Source organism: Hoplias malabaricus, chromosome 1 (assembly GCF_029633855.1).
Source record: "Hoplias malabaricus isolate fHopMal1 chromosome 1, fHopMal1.hap1, whole genome shotgun sequence".
NCBI classification, from domain to species: domain Eukaryota; kingdom Metazoa; phylum Chordata; class Actinopteri; order Characiformes; family Erythrinidae; genus Hoplias; species Hoplias malabaricus.
In genome coordinates, this window is record NC_089800.1 from 25,363,389 (window position 1) to 25,386,506 (window position 23,118).

The window sequence follows — 23,118 nt, forward strand, 5'->3', positions numbered from 1 at the left end:
ATCTCCCACAACACTTGACCATCAGCCCACCCTCTACTATGGATGCTGCATATGTGTGTGTGTGTGTGTGTGTGTGTATGTGTGCTACCTTGCTTTATAGACTGTCAGCATAAAAAACGAAAATGTCGTACCCTACAATATCGAGTAAATGAACTTGTAAACTGCGTATTCACAAATGCTAGACATTTAGTTTGTTTACTGAAAAAGCAAATAAAACCCTCTTTGCTTCAGCTTAATTTTTATTATATATAGCCTTTATAGGGGTGGCACAGTGGTGCAGCAGGTAGGTGTCGCAGTCACACAGCTCCAGGGACCTGGGGGTTGTGAGTTCAAGTCCCACTCCGGGTGACTGTCTGTGAGGAGTGTGGTGTGTTCTCTCTGTGTCTGCGTGGGTTTCCTCCGGGTGACTGTCTGTGAGGAGTGTGGTGTGTTCTCCCTGTGTCTGTGTGGGTATCCTCCAGGTGCTCCTGTTTCCTCCCACGCTCCAAAAACACACACTGGTAGGTGGATTGGCGACTCAAAAGTGTCCGCAGGTGTGAGGGTGTGTGTGTTGCCGGGTAGACTCCGGGCCCACCGCCACCCAGAACTGGATAAGCGGTAAAGGTAATGAATGAATGAATGAATGAATGAATAGCCCTTGCAGATTTAAGTCTAGTGTGATGAATGGCATATGTAAGTGTTATGTAGTCTTATGAAAGCTTCTCTTTAAATAAAGTATATTCCCCGACTGCCGATATAAGGAAAACGTAATCAACTTGTTCTGATGCTTCTTTAAAAAGTTATTATTTTAAAAATGCAAGGCGTAAAACAGTACACAATGTCATGGTCCACACGTTGTAACATCTTATAAAAACACACCAATGAGTATGAGAATGTGAGTGTGTAGGTGGAAACATGATCTGATCATGCTGCCTCTCAGCCTAGGCAGAGAAAACAGCAGGCTTTTACATACACAAAAGCCAGGTGGTTCAGCAGCACAGCAGATAAGGCGGATCATGAGGCAGAAAAACACGGGGGCACTGATTTAGCCTTTCTCTCTCTCCCTTTTCTCCATTGGTCTCCCTCCAATCTGTGTGTGACAGTTCATGAGAGGCTAGAGAGGAGTCTAAAAGCCAGCTCTTACTCCACTGATGCTGAGAGCCTTGCAAAATTAACAGGAGTAATGAGGTCCCCAGTGGAGGCAGCTGAGTCAGTCTTTAAAGGCAAGGCCTCTTTTTAGATCCGCTGCTCTTTCCCCTCCCTGCTTGCCTCTATTTCTCCCTTCCTCTGCTCTCACCTATTCTCCTTGTGCAGTGCAGACCTTGATCCTACGATGGTGTTGAAAGGCCTGGGAGACGCCTCCCTGCATCCATGGACCCTCTCACAATCTATTGCTTCCTCTCCACCTTGCCCATCTCTTACTCTTTTTTTCCCTCAGAAGTCTTGATAGACTAAGGGAGGAAGAAGAGGTAGCGATGGAGCATTTCTTTCCTCATTCATTAAAGCCTTGACTCACAGACAGACCCTTAACTTCATCCTGCTCCTTTGTGCTCCAACTCCACCAGCCTGTCAATCTTTCCCTTCATAATGAGTTCTGTCAATACAATACAAAGCAAAATGAACATGGCACCTCACCTCAAAACCTGTCAACAAGTTCCCTTCTCTATTTCTTTATTTATTTACTTATTTATTGGAAGCAACAAAAGAGATTTCAGAAAAACATAGGCTTCAGAAAACTTGACGTGAAACAGGGTAATCCTTGGATATATTTTCATAAGTCAGAACAGCTAATGTGTAATCAAAATTCTAAGAATTACATTCAAAATTAGCTCCACTACAATAAGGGTTGCATTAATCATGAGACATCTTTAAAGGTGACGTCCATTGCTTTTAATCAAGAAAAACTTAAATAAAATATTTCCTCACCATTTGCTTGCTCTCAACATGTTTGTGTGCTCGAAACCAGTCTTATATGTGGTTACCATGCCCCAGTGTCTGTAAATTTAATTGTTTATATATATATATATATATATATATATATATATATAAAAATCGTGTCTCTGTATGCTAGGTGCTTCTGAATGTAAACAAATACGAGAAAATCGTTTCCCCACAATCGTAGACATTCTAACAATGTACTTTACTTAGTTTCTATTAGGGATGGGTGGAATAACAGTAATACTGTATACCGCAGTATTTAAAAATGTGGGTAATAACTCAAAATCAAAGTTATATCAAATTTCTGTTCTGTGTCTAAGTACACAGCCAAAAAGTTCATTTATGTGCATTTAACAGAGCCACAGGCGCTGTTGGAACTCACCGACTGGTAATGTCACACTCTGAAGATGTCTATGTGCTCTGTTGGGCTGTGCTAAGCTGAACTGCACTCCGCAATCATTCGACTTTATGTTCACAGATATGAATCTCAGCACAGTCCCGACAGTGTACCCCTCCCAACAGTAATACCATATACAGTGTTAACATTTTGAGCCTGTATGAAAATGTGGATACCACTCATACCTAGTGTATATTTTATTCAACAAATATCTGAAAATGTAATTTAGTTCATTACATATAAACAGATACTAAAATATCAAATTTTTGAAGTATTTATAAAGGTATTTTAGGGGTAAAAAATAACCACAGAGCAGTGGAGAAACACAAACTTATTAGTATATTGAGCACCAGATAGCAATTAGTGTTCAGTCTGAAGATGCATTTCATTAGCAGGTGTTCATGCATGTGGTTAAAATCTTATCAAGATACAATCCCTATACTACATGTTGCATGAAATGATAAGGTGCAGCAGTGGTCAGGTGTGAGGTAAGCTCTGGGTGGCTTTGGTTTCAGTCTCTGATTCTGCTCTTTCAGACACCCCCTCCAACCTCCCCCCTGACAATCCAGCACTGCCCTCCCCAGCCCTCCCCAGCTGCAAATGGAGCAGCAGTCGATAGATGTGATTAAAACATCCTGCTCTGAGGCCTGCCAGCCATACACACACACACACACACACAGGAGAGAGTGTCAAGTGACAAGGTCAGCCAAATGTCAGTGTGAGTTTGTGTGTGTGTGTGTGTGTGTGTGTGTGTGTGTGGTGTGTGTATTACTGTGTGGAAGGGTGTGACAGTGTATGAGTGTGTGATATATGGTAGTAAGAAATGAAGGGTGGAGTCAAAGTGTCTTCTATTTGCTGGCATGGTAAACAGCAGGTTTAGCAGGTGAGTAACATAATGCACCAGTGAATGTTTGTGCGACGAGTAGGTCTGCAGCTGGGAGAGTGGCCAGGCAGCGGGTCGATGTGAGGCAGGAAGTGGATGGCCACAGCGCTTGCACTGCAGTTCCAGTTCTCCACGGTGTATCACTTTACCAGTGTGGCTGCTCAGCACCGCAGAGCCAACACCCAGTCCCGAACACACAAGCATAGTACGTGTTTAAAATACAGCAGCAACAACTGCACTGATTATGAGGTGTTCAGTTTTCATTTTAAATCAACTGTATACTGACTTTAAAAATTAGAAATTCAGTTTTCTCACTGTTCATTAGTTGACTGAATTTAAAAACACCAGTTACTCATTTTCACAACTGGACAACACTGAATAAATTACTTCACTAAACTAATTCAAAATTTTCTTTGTAAATTCATAATTACATCCAATGACACGGACTTAAATAAACATAAATAAATCTTAATGGCAAAGCTACAAAGTTATGCAGCAGGCTTTAGATAAACTATTACTAACTGAACCTAACTGAACCAGAGTCTAATTAATCAATTGTTGTGAGGTCAGTGTTTTAAACTACCCATAGAAACATACATAAACCCCACCTCATCATGATTACTGAAACGAACAGCATCACCCCAAACTCCAAAAAACATGAATTCAAACCTTTACAAAAAAAAAAAAAAAAAAAGTAAAAAAGGGCATATGGCGTGAATCATTCTCTCTGCACTACAGCTTGCTATGCCTTCTGCAGGAAGTAAAAAGAACTGTAAGAATTCATTTGTTACAGCCATGATGAAAAAAACTCCCTTGCTCACGTCAGCAGACCAATCAGTCAGCCAGTAGAAGCAGTATGGCAGAGAGAGGGAGAGGGAGAGAGAGAGAGAGAGAGAGAGAGAGAGAGAGAGAGAGAGAGCAAGCGCAAGTTCAGCTCCAGGAAATCCAGCAGAGAGAACAGTTGAAGTTTTTTCGCAGGAAAGCAGCAGGGCCCCGAGAGCCTTGAAGAAGCCATGTGAGTGGTCAATAGATGCTGTCACTCAGCAGGAGCAGCCAATTACCAGCCAAAACAGGTGAACTATGAGACTACTTCACAATTTCTGGGACTAAATACAGCAAAACAAGGACATTTCTCTAACCCATTTTCTCTCAAAAACCTACTGTAAAAAAGGATAGCTTTTTGTTTACGCATGCCTTTTGTGGTGTAGTCTGGAGAGGTTTTTTGCTGTTTCTCTCTACAATCATTCATTACAAACACATTCCAGTCAATATATTACTTGTGAAACAAATCTAAAAAAATCAGCTGGTATACTAAGTCATTACAGAGTAATTAGAGTAATTCGAGGACACTCTAATTCCCCACTTCTGCTCATCCATGAGCTCTGCCAGTTATTCTCCAGGTATTATATTCAAAATGAACCCTTTCCAGTTTAATTACTGGTAAGTATCTGGTAAACTGCAGGTGTGAAACAGGCTTAAGGAACAAGTCAAGCATAAAAGACTAGTCTGATGTTGAAGCTTCTGCACTTTCCCATGCACAGTAAATGGCCTGGTTTCCTTACCCTTGCTCCACTCACTCTCCTCCCATATCATGTCTCTAACTAATTAATGCCATAATGTCACAAGTCTCCTAGATTCCTGGAGCCTGGGTGATTTGGTTAGCTTGCGGATTTACTATGTTCATTATATTTGTTCTGATTACGTTTGGCTATTATTATTATTTATGTATGTACATATATATTGTGTTTAAACCCTGGGGTTTAATTCCATTTTCAATACAAATTCAGAACATTACATTGTGCATGCCAGAGATCCATAACACGCCGAGGCAATTTCAGATAAAAACCCACCTGTTTATGGGGTCCTCTAAGGATGTGCGCTCTCGCTCCCTCACATGCTGTCCTCATAGCCTCCAGAGATGGAGTCCCCAAAAGATCAGTTATCAAGTCCAACTGAGAGAGAGAGAGAGAGAGAGAGAAAACATATATTTTATTTTCCTGGGAAATGCCTGAGTAATTGTATTACCAAAGTTATAAACAACTGCTAAGTTGCTAATAAATAAAGGAAAATATAAATGTATTTATGGGAATGTCCTATAGCAAATTGTACCAAAGGCGTACAGGGAAAGTTGGGACAGCAATCATATAATTGAATACACAGCATTTATAACAAAAGTCCAGCCTCGTTATCTAAACTCCAGTTTCTTCAGCATTACACTTTGCCAAAGACAGCCACTATCTTTGAGATTATAGACATGGTCTAGTCTCAGATACAGTGTTCAGCTGGAGTAACACAGAATAAGATTTTCTGAGATTACAGTTCATAATTTACAGATTTACAGCAATAATCCTGGCCTAATCATTTAAATGCAGTATTATGTTAAAGTTTAGCTTGACCGTATTCAGCTCCGTCACATTCTTTTCATAAATGTAGTAACAGATCATGATCTGACCTTTCACTGGTCTGGAATTTAGTTTGTATTAAACGTCTTTGATTGTGGGAAACTCCAGTTCTTCTGGTTTGTTAACGTTCAGAAGCTCTGTGTCTTAAAGTGGAACAGTCTGTTTGAGGAGATAAACGACTGTTTTTTGTAGGTGCCTGAAGTTTAACTTGTCTATAAGTTTTTGCTCAGTGTTTGAATTACTACAGAAACCTGTCTGTAACTTGAGTTGTTTAGTTTAGTAATAATATCAGTCTGTGTTTACACTCATGCAGTTAGCAGCCTCCTAAATGGGTCCCTTCCTAAATAATCTGAATGAAAATTATATGAAAATACAAAATTGTTTTGTGTAGAAATGCTCTACTTATTGGAATACAGTTAAGTAAATGCATCACTTTCTTTGGTGCAAAAAGCCATAAGCCTTTTTATGAACTAAAATAAGCTCATTCTGAAGCCTGCAGCAGTAGCAGTAAGGAGTAGTACCTGCTGGATGGGGCTTTGGGCCTGAAAAAGGATGCGTCTACCCAGTAGCTCGGCAAAAATGCAGCCCACAGACCAGATGTCAATGGCGTTGGAGTAATGGCGGCTGCCCATCAGAATCTCAGGGGCACGGTAGTACTGCGTCACCACCTCCTGGGTCATGTGCCGAGACTCGTCAGGCTCTTCCACACGAGCAAGGCCAAAGTCACAGATCTAAAATGAGAAGCCATCATTACAAGCAGTGTTACATAATTCTATAAACTAACTGGAGAATAAAAAAGCTGGAAATTAACACATCTAATGAATACCTTTCTGATATTACAAGTCTGTCTTATATAGAAGTATTTCAACGGGTCACTCTAGTTTAACTGGTTAAAAACACCTTTAAAAAGCTTGTGTAACCAATAACTTACACAGGTTTTAAAATGGTTCTATATAGTACATTAATTTAATATGAACTTAAAGTCACTGCCCAGTTTTTATCTGTGAGAAACAACTATTTCCCCAAATAGTTTTACATATTTCAAATACCATCTGTTATTTAAAATATGTTTAGTATGATCTTATTTCTTTGTTAGTCTCCCAATTATTCTGTATAAACCAAACTGAAAATCGATTTATATCAATACAGGCTTACTTTTATACAACAGAAATAGGGGATTCGGAACAAGAACCTGATCATGAACCTGAAAATTGCAGCCTCGCAGCCGATTCTCGGTGGTATTGTTTAAGATTATGTTTAACGTGACATTTGGGACCCGACATTTGGAACCCGTCATGTGTACATAACTCTAAACTGGACGTATAGCACTGCATTTGTGTGAATAAGTCAAGATTATTATACTACACGAACAAGTCATGTAGTGCACTGTATACGGAACAGGGAGAGGTTTGACATGCAACCTGACCCTGAGAAACAAGTTAGATATCAAATAACGCACTTGCACATTGTGATGAATGCTGTATTGAAGATGCAAGATATTTGAGCAATATCTCGATTATAATATGATCCAACAATACAACACTACACAAAGCATTTATGAACACAAATCTACACAAATCTTGACTCCACATTATTCACAAAGAACAGCTTTCCATCACAGCTAAGTGCTCCGAGTTCCATCACATGAAATCGGCCCCAAAGATGGAGAAAGAAAAAGAGAGACAGACAGAGAAAGAGAGAGGGAGAAAGCGCACAAGGGAAAGAGCAAAGGAGGGAGAGAGAGAGAGAGAGAAAAAGAGAGATTAATCACCTCTTAAACTAGAATGATGAAAAGCAAAGCACTGAGTGAGAGCTAAATGAAAATCTGTCCACAGAATGCAAGCATTCAAGATGAACACAGACACTGATGTTGTAGATAAAGACCCATAAGTATCTATACAAATACAGAAGCCCATAGAGGCCACAAAGAAATGAAAAAAGGACACTTCTGCAAGGTATGGAGAGAAAGGGCTAAAAGTAGAGATGTTTTTTTCTTTCCGGAAATGAGATTTAAAGGATAAATGAGCTAATGCATGCTAAATAATTCTCTGTCTGAAGTCTAAGAGCTTGATCTATTCCCTCGCTCCCCTCTAGCAGATTTCTCTAGCTGCCTGACCTAGTCAGTGCTCGCACACACACACACACACTGTGAGAGGAAATGAGAAAGACATGAGACAGTGTGAGGTATAGAGAGAACAAAAGAAAGAAAAGTGAGAAAGAGAAATTAGAGGATTAAAACAAATAAAAGAGAAAGAAAAATGTACAAAAATATAGAGAAATAGGTACAACGAGATGAGAAATTTGGAAGCAAAAGACAGATTGAAATAGAGGGAAACAAAGAGAAAATTATTTTTTATATGTATGAAAGAAAGAAAAATATACACACACACCAGACTACATTTCATCAGAGCACTGTCTTTGAGCTCCAGAATGAAGATTTATGTCAGCAGTCGAGCACATGAATCAATCCCTAAGGGGCCCTGACCCCATGAAGCTACTGAGATTTGTATGCGCTTGCAAATATATGTGTGTGTGCGCATGTTGTAGCATCCGATATGACAGATATGGTGGTTTCTGCCCCCTGCTGAGAGCTGAGTTACTGAGTCCTTGTACAGCACAATACACACCACTATTATGCATTTAGCCTTGAGAGAGTAAAAGGTAACAAACATGAGCAGAGGCCCAGGGGCAAAGTAAACCATTGACAAACAGCAGAGACTGTGCTCCTCCTTGACTCACATGGCCTATATACACTCAACAATATCTGCAGAATTACAGAGAAGAATGTAAAGCTTGTGCTTGGGGGCAGTTAGACTTTATGAATGCTGACAGGGAAGGACAACATCTGATCTTAAGCCAACGAGCTGAAGCTGTGCCGGCCATTATGCTAACCTTGAGCACACAGTTGCTGTTGACCAGAAGGTTGCCAGGTTTGATGTCTCTGTGCAGGATGCCAGCGGAGTGAAGATACTTCAAACCTGCAGACACAAGAAGAAAAAGAAACAACACAAAATCAGCCAATGCATTTCTTTTAGCAGCTATTTTGAAATGTCTTCTGCTGGCTGGAGCCCGTCTGTCCTGATATAACTCATCTCTGATACACTTTTTGTAACTTAAGAATACTTTATCCGTTAGAACTTTGTTGCATAAAGTAGAGCTGTATAAGAATATTTTATCGTTGCATACACTAATCAGCCACTGAATAGATTAAGAACATTAAAACCACTGACAGATTAAGTGATTACCAGACTATCTTGTTACCCTTACACACACCAAGGGGTGGGATATATTAGGCTGCAACTGCAATTAGGATGAAACTCATTTCTTGGAGTTGATGTATTGGAAGCAGGAAGAAGTGGGCCCAAGCCTAAATGTATGAGCATCTCTGACAAGGGCCAAATTGTTATCTTCTTACTGCTCTGGTCAGAGCATCTTCAAAACCGCAGGTATTTTGTAGTGTTCCTATTACGCAGTGGTTAATACTTATCAAAAAAGGAAGGACAACTAGTGAACCACCAACTGGGTCAGGGGCACACAATGCTTATGGATGCACACGGGACCACAGGAGGCAGCATGGGCACACAAGCAGTAACACCCTGCATGTTCTGGCCCCCTTCTCTCAGAGCCAGCATTAACTTTTGCAGTGAATTCTGCTACAGTAAGTCAGAGCAGATGGGCTAGTCTTCACTCGGTCTCCTGTTTGGAGATGCTCTGTCCAAACCATCATAACCAAAAACTGGCCCTTGTCAATGTCACTGACATCCCAACACTATTTTGTGCTTCCAATACATCAAAGTGAGGAAACTGGTGTTCATTCTCTGCCTAACAAGCAACTCAGTATGAATTCCCTTCACCTGGCAGGGTTTTTAATCTTATGACTTGTGTACAATCCACTACATATTCCTCTTGGTCATAAGGTATAAAGTGGCAGACGACTGTGGATGTGTGTGAGCTGAAAGAAAGTCACAGTATAAATTTCAATGTTTTTTTATTCGATGTAGGGGATGAGAGCTTCCACTATACTATTACCAATTATGTGAATTTCATACAGACTAATAGATGGTATTGGATTTATGCTCTAAGTAGGCGAATGATTATTGATTTACAAATTTTAAACATTCCAGTTCAGCCTGTATAAACCGTTGGAAAGACATTAACTTTAAAAATATTAAATAAAATTAAATGAATGAAACTGGGGCGGCACGGTGGCGCAGCAGGTAGATGTCGCAGTCACACAGCCCCAGAGTCCAAGTCCCACTCCAGGTAACTGTGAGGAGTGTGGTGTGTTCTCCCTGTGTCTGTGTGGGTTTCCTCCGGGTGACTGTCTGTGAAGAGTGTGGTGTGTTCTCCCTGTGTCTGCGTGGGTTTCCTCCGAGTGACTGTCTGTGAGGGGTGTGGTGTGTTCTCCCTGTGTCTGCGTGGGTTTCCTCCGGGTGACTGTCTGTGAGGGGTGTGGTGTGTTCTCCCTGTGTCTGTGTGGGTTTCATCCAGGAGACTGTGAGGAGTGTGGTGTGTTCTCCCTTTGTCTGCGTGGGTTTCCTCCGAATGCTCCGGTTTCCTCCCACGGTCCAAAACACATTGGTAGGCGACTCAAAAAATGTCCATAGGTGTGAGTGCGTGAGTGAATGTGTGTATGTTGCCTTGTGAAGGTCTGGCGCCACCTCCAGGGTGTATTCCCGCCTTGCGCCCATTGATTCCAGGTAGGCTCTGGACCCACCGCAACCCTGAACTGGATAAAGCGGTTACAGATTAAACTTGTCCAGTGATGGCATTAAGTTCCGACAGAATTTTGTCAGACTTCAAATCCTGCTGTGTGTGAGTGCAAGTGAGAGAGTGAGACAGAGAAAGAGAGAATATGAAAGTATGAGTACGTGTGCGAGCGAGAATCTAAGACAATGTTTTAGAGAGAGCACGTGTGAGAGAGAGAGAGAGAGAGAGAGAGAGAGAGAGAGAGAGAGAGAGAGAGAGAGAGAGAGAGAGAGAGAGAAACCTTACCTCTGAGGATCTGGTAGAGAAAGACTTTGACATGGTCGGAGCTGAGGGGCTGAGGAGAGACGATGATTTTATGCAGGTCACTCTGCATCAGCTCTGTCACCACATAGCTACAGAGACAGCTTCATTAAGGAAAACCACAGAGACAAAAATAACAGCAGGAAGTACACATACACACAAGCACAAACATACATGCACAATAAGGAGGGACCATGTGAGAGTTTAGCTAAGAACACAGAGGTTCACCCAGGACCATAAACGCAGTGCATTTACAGTGTCTCTTGTCAGGTCTACATGCACACAAGATCATGACAAGAGGGATTTTCAGTTCAAAAACTACCCAGAAAACAGAGAATCCCTTCACACGTTCCATCTGCTCTCTCCTGTGTCCCAGAGAGTGAAATGCCAAAGCAAATCAGAGTAGAATATTTCTCCAGCAGTGCTTCAAACCTGATGGTCCCCGAATACACAAATAAATTAACTAAAAGGTAATGTTTGTCTAAGAAACTGAAAGTGCACTGACACAAACTGCAACTGCATTTTTATGTTGTGCAAACAAATCCGGTGCTGTCTCTGCTCCATTTAACTGAATAAAAATATGTCTCAGCTAAACTAAGCTTAGCATTTGGTTGTTGGCACTGATCCGGTTTAAATTTCTTGCGCAGACGTCCTATCAATTTTCTTTCTTTCTTTTTATCCGATGATGTGTGTCAATGTGCCAATTTTCCAAGCCCCAACATTAGGAATCTCAAAGGTGTAGTGTATTAAATCTGTGCTCGGGTGGTGTGGTATGATATATTTACAGTATATACGTTATTTACAATGTATACAATATTTACAATAAATTACAAAAAAAGGATTAAGATTGAAAAGACTGAAAAATTCATTTCTAATTTAAGCACTCTGAAAATTATGAAGCACAGAACTTACTTGATACAGGTCTTCCCTATGTATATATGAATAAATGGTATAAGATCAATACATATACAATCAAAACTACAAAAAAGGACTGTAATACATCAAAATAAAGGAATAATGGACAAGTTTGAATCAGATTTTTCAGTGCATTCTCGACTCCAGAAATATAATCAGTGAATGAATGAAAGCTGCAGCCATCTCCTGTCAGCAACCAAAGGAGACAGAAAGGTGTAGGAGGCCTCTCTAACACACTTACAGTACTACGATGAACGTTCTACTGCTGCCTGGATAAACACACAGCAGTCAGACTGAGTTTCACTCCAGTGACTGTTCGATTTTGTTTCCGTTTCAGTTGGGGAGAAAAGAAGTAAAACATTATAGATGATCCTAGTTTGTGCACAGCTATTATTACACTGCATTTGCATGGCTTTGCTCAGTTAAGAGCAGAATGTGTAAACTTGCTGCACAGTCATCAGGCATGCTGAGTGTATGCACACAGTACTGCGAATACAATCCCATATTTCTGACAAGTGATGCAAGATCCATATGTATAAAAGTTCCATCAAAAAAATTAAGATATCGAGAAGATACAGAGAGGACTCCTAACAACCAAAACTATCACAATCATATAAAAAGTACTTTAGTCTTAGAAACTTTACCTGTTTGTTACAGACTTTTTAGGATCATACACTATGAGTACACATGAGTTTTTGATGTTATCTTATTTGCTTACTGCATTTTCGCTTCTCATTCTTACAGTTTCTTTGGCTATTTGAGGAATCAATTTGGATTGAGTGGTTGAACAGTATACACTACTAGATTCTATCCGAAGTCAAATCGATACTCGGATGGCTAGGACGGGGAATATTTAAAAAAGGCCAACTCTGTGAGCCTCAAGCTTTACTCAATGTTTTATTTTTCTCCCAACTGTTTACTCTAACTGCCTCAAACTCTGCAGAGAATAGCCAACCAGTCCGGACCAGGTATAAATTCACAGTAAAAGTTGTGTAGTCTGTTTAAAGTAGTTTAACCAAGGTCTAAGACAAATCTTTAGAGGCGAGAGAATATTTCTTTAAGGAGCTAAAAGTCTTTCGAAAAGAATGGAAGCTCTAATGAAGACAACGTGGGGACATAATAGTTACATATTTCTGTGTTATCTTCATTAAATATGCTTTATTTATTGTTCTTGCGTAAAACTGAGAAAACTAATTAAAATTCATGGTTGATTTTGAAAGAAATTACGTGTGTCTTGAAAAATAATTACAGTATTCATGTGCAAATACAAACGTGCATGTATAGCTAAATATATGTACACCTTGACCATATTCACAAAAAGAGGAAGAAAGAGCCAAGTCATTTTCAGTGGATAGAAATAGCCCCAGTATGTGATGGAGCAATACATATACAAGTCAGAGCATAGGGTGTGTGGGAGAGGAGGATGATGCTCATGCAAGTGTTTCAGGGTTTGACTCACAGTGTCTTCCTATAGGCCTACACACTCCCTGTGATGTGTTTTTTATAGAGGAAAGGTTTATTTTCTGATCTATCCTTGCATGTGCCAGCACCCATCTTAATTAAGCCACAGAGTGCCAGAAGTACATGGGCAGTTGCCATTTGAGAATTTATGTTCATTCTCTATTTCATTTACCATCTTCAAGATAAAGGCACACTGCAGTGTTATGAAACAAGAACAGATTCATTTGTTTTTTAAGTAAATGACTCTGCACTGCGTAATTACCATGTTATACTTGAACAGTTATATGGAACTTATTGTGTAGGGGGCTGTTCAATATCACCATATCAGATATATAAAAGATGCCCTAAGGAAAATGTATTGATAAAATTATTATTAATTAGTTATAAGGCACCAACATAATACCATTTATGTCATAAACATTAAGAGTAACACTAAAATAAGGTATTCATCCATTAAGTACCTATGTAGGTAAAAAAATACTGAAAAGCATAAAAATTACTTAATATAATTACTCCTGTAATACAGACACTAAAATATAAACATCAATGTGTGGACTGTATGAAACTGATGGAGTTAATGCAAAGTAAATATAACACTAAATGTGTTGAGGGCGTTTATCTTTTGTTGCTAACACTACTGGGTGGTGGCCTAAAAGGCCCCTAACTGTCTTCTTTTCCTTTCTGAAACCACCTCTTTCTCCTGACACCATCAATTCTTTGTTACGGTTAACAGACAAAAAACATCAGTCTTATTGGGCCTTATAAAGCTTTACCAGAAAACTAAATCAGGATAACCGGACCTTTAGATAAGGTTATAATTATGCAGTCACATAACTACACAGCTGTTCGGCAGCTACTGATGACCTAGAAAGGAAAAACACACAAAATCCACATTCACCCAAACTTCCACACAGACATGTTTTGAGCTCAGAGTTTGTAGGTATGTTACTGCATTTTGTAGATATACCTGCGAAAGATGGAGTTTGAGCTCTGCTTCGTGTCTCCACTGAGAGTTGTGTGATGAGTCAGGCATGCCATGCTGAAAAACAGGGCTTTTGCCATGTATCTAACACAATTAACCCAATGCAAATGACAACCAAGCCTGAGAGGCTTGCTGCAATGCAAACTGCACATCCTTTGAGCGTCTCTACGCAGGGGAGTTAACGCTCGCAAACATAGGCACACATACACACAGATGAAAAAATAAAACAAAACACACACACATGCGTGTGACAGAGGCAGTGGAGTAGATCTAAGGTTGTAGCTGATGTGTGTTTAAAACTGGCAGTTCCTCATGGCCCTTGACACATCTACCCTAAATTTGCGTATCCCCACCCCTTCACAAACGTTCCCTGGCGCCTCATTGCTGTGGTCGCCATGCCAACTAACTCAGGCCAAATGTGGAACAACATGGAGAGAATCACCTGTGGTTTGGGTCCCCCTCCCCTCTCACAAATGACTAACCGAAAGATGAGATCTAAACTAGGGAAGTGGAGCTTTCCCACTATTCAGTTCCCACAGTAATTACATGGAAAAACAACCATCCTCCTGCTTAGATGAAGAACCACACAACAACGCACAGAAGTGGGCAGAGCAAAAAATGATTCACTAAAACACTTAAACAATAACTAAAATGGGGTTGTCCCTATTGATTATATAAGCAACAAATAAGCAGAATTTTTAAAAATGCCAAACAATTAAGAAGGTATTTACTCTAAGCGCAATTAAAAAAAAAAACAATTTAAGAAGAGATCTGCCCATATAAAATAGAAAATAAATGCTCAAGCTGCAGAAAGAGAGGTGTGAATAGGAGCAAAAAATATATATATATATATATATAAATAAATAAATAAATAAAAATCTAGGAACCGAACCAACTGAGCAGAATGTTACCAACCACAAAAAGGGAATCAGGAGCTCAATGAGAATATTTAAAGTAGAACTAAGTAAAGACTGGATTACTCACGATTTACATTCAGATGTAATTGAGTAAATGTTTTCTACCCTTATTTCACATGCACAAGATATAAAAACAGTGCTGAATCAGTGCCTATGCAAGACATATATAGCAAGCATTTGGCTTCGGCTGTGGCAGTGTTTCAAGGAAGTTAATTAATTGTGGTTGTCAGTCTCCTTGTAATTAAATTTGTCTGTACAGATTGAGGGAATGTATTTTCTTTTACCTTACGGGATGCTTTCGGAAAAGTCTCAAATCACGGCACTTGTGACACTCAATCCCCATTAGTGTTGTATAAGCTAATAGACACTGAGCACTCACATGCACACACGCTCACCTGAGAGGGGCATGGGGAGTGTTTGGGTTGAACGCTGCTCTGTTAATGCGCTCTAACAATAGAGGGCTGTGGTGTGCGGCGGGTGCGAAGGCACATGGGCCGACTTCGCAGCTTTGCTGGCTGCTAATTGACCTGCTTGGAGAGCCTGAGGGGAAGAGGTAAAACTGCTGCTACTGTGTTTTCATTAATTAAACCTTGCACGCATAAATGCTTCAGCTCATTGGACATCATACCCCAGTGCTGTATGCATCATCATTAACACACTGCCTCAGCAACAGCTTCACTAAGTTAGCACTTACAGCTATGCACTTACACTGTCGAACGGAGTAAAATATGCTCACTTCTCGATATCTATGTGCCAAAAACACTAAAATGTTGGTGATGAGAAAGTATATGTATTCTGGCTTTTTTTTTTTTATTTAAATAAACACAATTAACTTTAGCTGCCAAAGTACAGAAGGACTTTTATTTGCTTCATTCTGCTACAGGATGAAGGCTAGACAGAGATGTAAATAGTAAAAGTAACAGTACTTAAATATAGGTACTTTGTCAAAATATTACTCATCTGTCTAAAGATAAAAGAATGTTTGTTTCTCGGAAATTTAACTTATTTGAAATACAAGTATTCTATTTAAAGAACGTCAAAGTAAAATAGTTTCTCTTGGACACCTGGCCATGAATGGCTGTGGTATCATCAGGGCTTAAACAATAAAGCAAACGATTAGACAGCCGTGCATATCTTGAGCACTCTAGTTATCCCTGTGTCTAAATGAAAACTAAAAAACAAAAAAATTCAAGATGTATCTGTCCAATGATTATAATATATATGTGTGTTTGAGTACAGTACAGAGATCTGCATCATGCAAACTGTCAATTGCAATCCAACATATGGCTTTTTCCTAAAATGCACAACTGTTTGGAATCAAACTCTTCTTCTACTGACTTCCACTGAAAATTAAGATTTTTTTCCATCTCCTGAAATCTCTCTTTTCTAGATACTGAAAAGGGTTTTTTTTTTTTGCCTGACTGCAAAGATATACAACTGATGGAGCAGATATGCTGGAGTATGTCACAGCCTATACACATGGCCTAAGGCTAATGCTTTCAGATAGCACCATGAAAGCAGACACATCCCATCCTGCTTGAGTGCAACAGAAATCTGCATATGAAGTGTGAATTCTCTCACCTTTTGTGTAATTTTCAAGTAAACACAGCCAACAGCTCATGTAGCGGAGGAGTCCCCACCATCACACCCATACTGCAAAACCGTCAGTGCCTTTGCCTTGGAAGGAAACACCTACTAAAGTGCTTTGGCGTGGTTAAACATGTTCCTAAATGGAAAGATCTGATCCCGTGCTAACTAAAGAAAAGCTTGTTGTTTAAGGCCATTTGATGTCTTATGCTGTGTACAGACACATATGGTGTACTGGTGAGAGGGTGAGAGAGAGAGAGAGAGAGAGAGAGAGAGAGAGAGAGAGAGAGAGAGAGAGAGAGAGAGAGAGAGAGATAAAAGAATGGAATAATGGCACAAACAGACATTGAGAAGAAATAGGGAAAAACACGACCAAAACAAGACAGTTGGCCTATACTCTTCTTTCTTTTTTTCTGTGTGTTTTCTTCTGCTCTTCAGAACACTCTCCATAATGGATGTTAGCTTTAGCAGAGTGCAGCTAGCTCCAGAGCTTTAGCAGGTAGCAACTCAAGCCCCATGCCACCATCCGAGCTAATAATAGCATCAGATTGCATCAGCCCCATTTGCCCTCTGTGTGCATGGGGTCAGTGGAAGCGGGACTAAAGAGCGCCGATGTTTTCCTGATAAAGCCCGCAGGAATCAGGGCCTAAGAGTGAAAGAGCTGACTCTAATGGAGGATTTATGGTTAAATGTGAAATAAGAGTGACTCACAGAACCACAGAGAATCCAGAGGACAAGGGTGCGTTTGTATGTGTTGATTCCAATAGCTTTTGTTACCGAAGAGCAGGCAAAGGCTCCGATGGGGGAGAACCTAAATATCACATCCCAGAGGACCCCGCTACATGGGAACAAACATGCAAGCAGAAGGCACGTGCACACACAGAGACAGGCTAATCGACACCAAGACGCCAGGTTCAGGATGTAGCTCAACCAGATATGTGCTGTGACATTTATCTTGTTAATAAATTACATGCTACATAATAATGGCACAATTACCCTCTATACCATCAGCACATTTTCTAAATGTACAAAGAAATGTGTCTTCCAACATACACACACAAACAAACACACGCTAGTGCACCGGTACAGTAAAAACACACCTAGTTGGCAGCGGGCAGCCATCTCCAGCACCCTGGGAGAAGTTGGGGATTAGGTAGTTCACTCAAGTGCACCTCAGCCGTAGATTGAGTGAAAAGGACAGTTCTTTTTCCTCTCACCACACCCAATTTCCCTGAATCAGTTGAACCAGAGACCTTTCCAATCCTAAGCGCTCTTCTAGCCTTTCAATTATTGATAGATCTGCCCAAAACTTCCCAGCTGTGTGATTGTAGTTTTTTATAAATATATTATAATATCAAATGTATGTATCAAATTCTAGTCAGTCGTGTCAATGTCAGTAGTGTGTAACATATGTTTTGTAACTGCACAAAATATATGAGTAGCAAATTAACAAAATCAACAGCAAATATGAACACTCCAGTTCCCAAAAAACTAACATTACATAAGATGTCTACATCTGTCGACTAGGGGAGTGAACTGGACTGGGGAATGCATGGATTTAAAACAATTTTTACATTTATTTGACTGAAAAATTGAACAAGTGAACGCAGGCTGTAAAAGTACAAAGTAACCGGTATCAAAAACGCTACAGGCATGATGCAACAGGAAAGAAACCCAATACCACAGAACTGCAGAAAAAGTGACTATGCACAGAAGCACAATCACACCCCAAATCAAACAGCCATAGCCAGACCGAGCCATAGCCAGACCCCCACCCCCTCAGATAGTACATAGGGAGGCAGAAGGCGGCAGAGCATATAAGAAGTCTGTTCTCAAAACACTAACAATTTATAGATCCTAAGCATCTGTCATTCGGGCTAAACATGCTCAACGGACACAAGAGGCTGGCTAAGCAATCAGTAGAAAAATAACACCCATCAAACAAAAAACAAAAACATGGTCCTCTCATCAGTCACTCAAAAAAAAAAAAAAAAAAAAATAAAAAAAAAAAAAGGCAGCAAATAAATAAGAAGAGAGAGACAGAGCTCTACTAAGCATTAGCTATAATTATGCTGGCAACGGGACAAGGACCATAGCTTAACAACATAACCTTATTCATAACCTTAATCTCTGACGAGTAAGCAGAGGAACAGCACGAACTGTATCAGTTGCTATGTCTGGCGTGCGTGTGTGTGCACGCGGGCGCATGTGTGTGTACTGTATGCCTTTGTGTATATATACACACAGACTTGACATTCTGACATGCATGTGCGCTTGTAACATGATCCTAATAATACCAAGGACATCAAGTGACTGTTATCAAGGCTCCATCACATATTTATGGATTTCTTTTGGGCAAATCTACAAACTTTGGTTAAAAGCACAAAGCACTATTAACAGCATAGTATAACAGTATCATTTGAATTTTACTCTTCCTTGACGCAAAGCCTATAAAAATGGACTAATTAGTTGAACCACAAATCTGTCAAAGTATTAGTTCTTCCAATATAGAACTACAGACATGATATTTAAATTTAATTTGCCCTTGAAGTTTCTGGCGTCCATCTTTAAAACACCCTGTAATTAAACCTTCTGAATATAAAATAATTTAAAACATTATTGGCAAATATACCTGGCTGGAATTTTTTTAATGTCTTTTTTTTTTATTTGTAGGGCATTGACACTGAGTACTGACAGGGCTCCTGAGAGGCTGTGCACTGGCCTCTTCATCCAGAGATTGATCTCCAGCAATACCAAAGCCATCCATGCTGCTGTGTTTTTAATCATCTAAAAGCAGTCAAACCTATCCCGATCCAGGCCACAGGCACCGGTCACACTGCATGAGGTCTGGCTAAAAATACAGAGCACACAAGAATGCTCCAGGCTAATTAACACAAGTGTGTTCTGTTCCTCATTTTACACAGCTAGAATTCCTGCTATTTCAAGCCCAAGACGGCCAAGTTTGGAATACAAAAAGCCATTCAGTATTTGAAACATGTTTAATAATATTTATTAGTTAAGGGGTTTTAAGACTGCGTGTCGGGTGACCAGGACACACCAGCATACTGGTGGAAGTGTGTAATTCCTATGATTAAATGATATGCCAGATTAAAAACCCTGTAATAAGAAGATGCTGAAAATGACACCAGCATGTTTTCCGAAACTTCCAGAAATATCATTCCCATTGCCCTACAATGCCAGAATAGTTAGAGAATCCCGAGTGTCTTGGATGCTTAAAAACCTATGTAAATATGTGGAAAGACTCAGTTAAAATGAGAAAAAAACAAAAAACAAAAGGCAGACAGAGCTTGTTTTGCTATCTCTACAGAATAGAGGCTTGATCTGCAGACTGATAAATGTTGAGCTAACGATGGAGAAGACTCCATATCAGTCTAAACCCCACCTCAGCTGCAGCCATCTAAGTCCTGAATCAGCAGAACGTCTGTTTGCGCTTCCTGAAGGACACTCGGAGCCTAAGCTGCAGGCACAAAGTTCAGTGTTATCACTCAGGTCTCATATGAGCTAATCAAAGGGCCAGCATGAAAACTGGCTCTACTAGGGCCAGGTGATTATCCCTAGTTAAAAGATAATAATTAAAATCAGTCTGTAACAGATTATTCTATGCAATAATCAATATATTTATCCAGCATTAGCTGCATTATGTTGAAAACCTAAAACAGCAGCATATGGACCATGCTAAAAAAAAAAAAAAAAAGATAACTTTTTTTAGTTTTAAGATAAACTATGTCTTACTGCACAATCTATCTATGGGCAATTTCATTTGCTAGTGTTATTCCTACCACACCAAGTTGGGAGAGCAAAGGTTAGCATGTGCATACTCATAGACACATCAGGTTAACAATTGGAGGCGAGCACTACCTGCCAATCCTGTTAGGCCAGCTAGTAAATGCTTATTTTGGCTGGCACACTGCTGAGTGACGGGAAAGAAAACGAAAGTCAATAAGCTTCATGAGATAAAGAAATATTGAAAATATAGAAAAGTAGATGTTTTTAATATTTAAAATAAATAAATGTGACTACATACTGTAAAGCACAAATTAACTGGCTATTTTTACATTAATAGCTACAGGTGGTCACTAATAATTTCACCTTACATACCTTATTTTGTTTTAAATTATGCTGATTTCAAGTAATTATGTGAGATTTCAGGCAAGATTTTTCCCAAATTGGAGCAAATCAATTTACAATTCCTCCCAGCAACCATTCCAGTGTTATAGGGATTGGGGCCGATGTTATCACCAAAAAACCTATACACACTGAAATTTGTACAGCTTCTTTTGGCTTTAGAGACCACAGGGACCTTGTTCAACTCCTTTCTTTTCATACAGGAATACCAGCGCAATTCTCAGGACAAGATCTATGACTCCAATCTTCTGCTGGGCTCAGACAAACAAATTCAACAAACAGATAGAGCAGGTTTAGCTGCAAGGATATACCACACAGGAACACATCAATATGACCAGCAAGGTAGATTGCAATCAGCTCTGCGAATGTAAGGACTGTATTATCTCACACAGGGAATGAAATGAGACAACAGCTTCAGGCTGGTTAGAGGAGGGCAGAAAAATCCAAAGTGTGGCAAAGCACAGAAGTCATAGGAGATGCCATAAAAAAGATAGCTAAATATAACTTCAAAACATGAAGGCATTTTTAAGCAGCAAAATGAATATTTTGAACAGTGCCTGGTAGTGATTGTCTAGGATACATTTCCTCAAAGTAGTCAATGTGGGGGGGCTGAAGTATGTCCAGAGCTGACAGGACCTGAGCGAGAGAGAGAGAGAGAGAGAGAGAGAGAGAGAGAGAGAGAGAGAGAGAGAGAGAGAGAGAGAGAGAATGAATATACAACAGGGGTCAGTATTGATGGCAACTAGCACTGGCACTGACACCAGCCTCCACATGACATCACCCTGTGTGGCCCAGCAGCCCAGTGAAAGCAGAGAGAGCCGGGATTGGGTATTGAAGGCCCAGACAAAAGCATTATTAGTTAGTGCTACATAACTAATAAACTATGCAGTTACACCAGTACTAATATCACACAACACAGGTTTAGTTTCACCTAGTATCCTAAGATATTTGATTGGTCTTTCACACATATCAAATTTGAGGCCATAGCTGCAGTAGGGTTGGCCCTGAATGTTCGGCTATTCAGATCTTCGTATGTTGGGTGAATTCATTGTAAAATATCAGACAAATTACAACTTCAGGGAACTTCTATACAATCTACTACATAAAGTGACAAGGTGTGGTAAATCTTTAAGATACCACCACAGTTTACCACTGATTAATGTAGTAGTAATATTTTAAAACATGACCTGACTTTAATAATCGGATATAATTTGGAAAATAATGTCAAAGGTTTTTTAATGAACAACTTAATTAGATCTCAGCTGGTGGTGAGGAATGTGGGAACTCACGTTGTCATGTTTGAAGAAGCAGAGCATCTTCAGTTCACGGAAGACCCTCTTGCAGGAGACGAGGTTCTGGAAGACATTGGGCATCTTTTTGAGGGCCACGCGCTTGCCATCCCTGGGGTCAGTCACTGACCTGAGAGTGGAAGAGAAGCGTAATGAGCAATCGCATCGAACACAGCTGAGGCATTTTTTCCCTTACGAGTGAAATCCAGTTCACTGTACTGGACCGCACCACTTTATTCTGTAAAATCAGGCTGTGGGGTTTAGGTTGACTTCATAACAGATTTCATTTGAACTTCTATTACTTAGTCTGGGGAGCTGTGAAAGTGCTGTACAATCTGCAGCTGAATGTTAAACATAGATTTATAATCTCTCTGCTTCACTCATTTCTCTGAAAAGGACAAGGTCCCCATTGTAAAAGGGCAGGCAAAGTGAGTCTTGCTAATCAGTTCACAATTTTCAATACTCTTAAAAATGTTAGCAAAATTAACCCTTAGAAGTCACAGTTGACCAAATAAAAACAATGTGAATCAAAATAAAGTAAAAGTAAGATTTCCATTCCATTTTTTGTGTGTATTTTTTAAAACAACCAATAATTTTTTGATTTGATCTTTAATTACACTAGGCAAGATATTAAGAACATAATCTTATTTACATTCGTAAAGTTCCTAATTATTATATCAAATGACAAAGAAACTGTAAAAAGGACTGGAACAATAACTTCAATTACTGAGTTCTAAACATTAAGAATCACATTACTATTCTTCAGAAAAAAAGGAGAACATTTATTGTTTGTATTTGAAGTGTGCCATTTACTATGAACTGTAAAGTAAATTACTACATCTTGACTTGAGCATCTGTCTCTAATGAGATATTCTAAACCGATAAAACATACATCCTAATTCAGCACGCTGGACATAAACATCAGCCAGACTGAGTTCAAAACAAGTACCAACAGAAGCTACTTCATCTGCTCATTTTTGTTAACGATTAGGAGGGCGCAGCACTCAGCAGTGAATCCTCAGAGGGCTGATAATTGGAGCACATAGCTTTGTGTCCCAATGCACCTCCTCCAGGGCATTATGGAACATCCTGAACACCAAACAACGCATAGGCTCCTTCCTACTCTTAATGCAGGCATCCAGCAGGGAGCTAGTTTAAGGAAAGGAGCTCTGCATCCTCTGCGACTGCAGAAACCAACAGATCAACTCTCAC

At 39.8% G+C, this 23,118-nt stretch overlaps 1 protein-coding gene across 1 annotated transcript in view; it reads right to left on the reverse strand.

Moving 5' to 3' along the window:
* Window positions 1-23,118, reverse strand: part of nlk2 (nemo-like kinase, type 2) — a 68,883-nt gene that overhangs the window by 10,359 nt on the left and 35,406 nt on the right. Inside the window, exons 2-7 of the mRNA XM_066660444.1 lie at window positions 21,907-22,036; window positions 21,198-21,253; window positions 10,595-10,701; window positions 8,492-8,577; window positions 6,121-6,330; window positions 5,048-5,149 (exon numbers count right to left, since the gene is read on the reverse strand). Of these exons, the coding sequence (XP_066516541.1) occupies window positions 5,048-5,149; window positions 6,121-6,330; window positions 8,492-8,577; window positions 10,595-10,701; window positions 21,198-21,253; window positions 21,907-22,036 (691 nt within the window). The remainder of the gene's footprint in view (window positions 1-5,047; window positions 5,150-6,120; window positions 6,331-8,491; window positions 8,578-10,594; window positions 10,702-21,197; window positions 21,254-21,906; window positions 22,037-23,118) is intronic.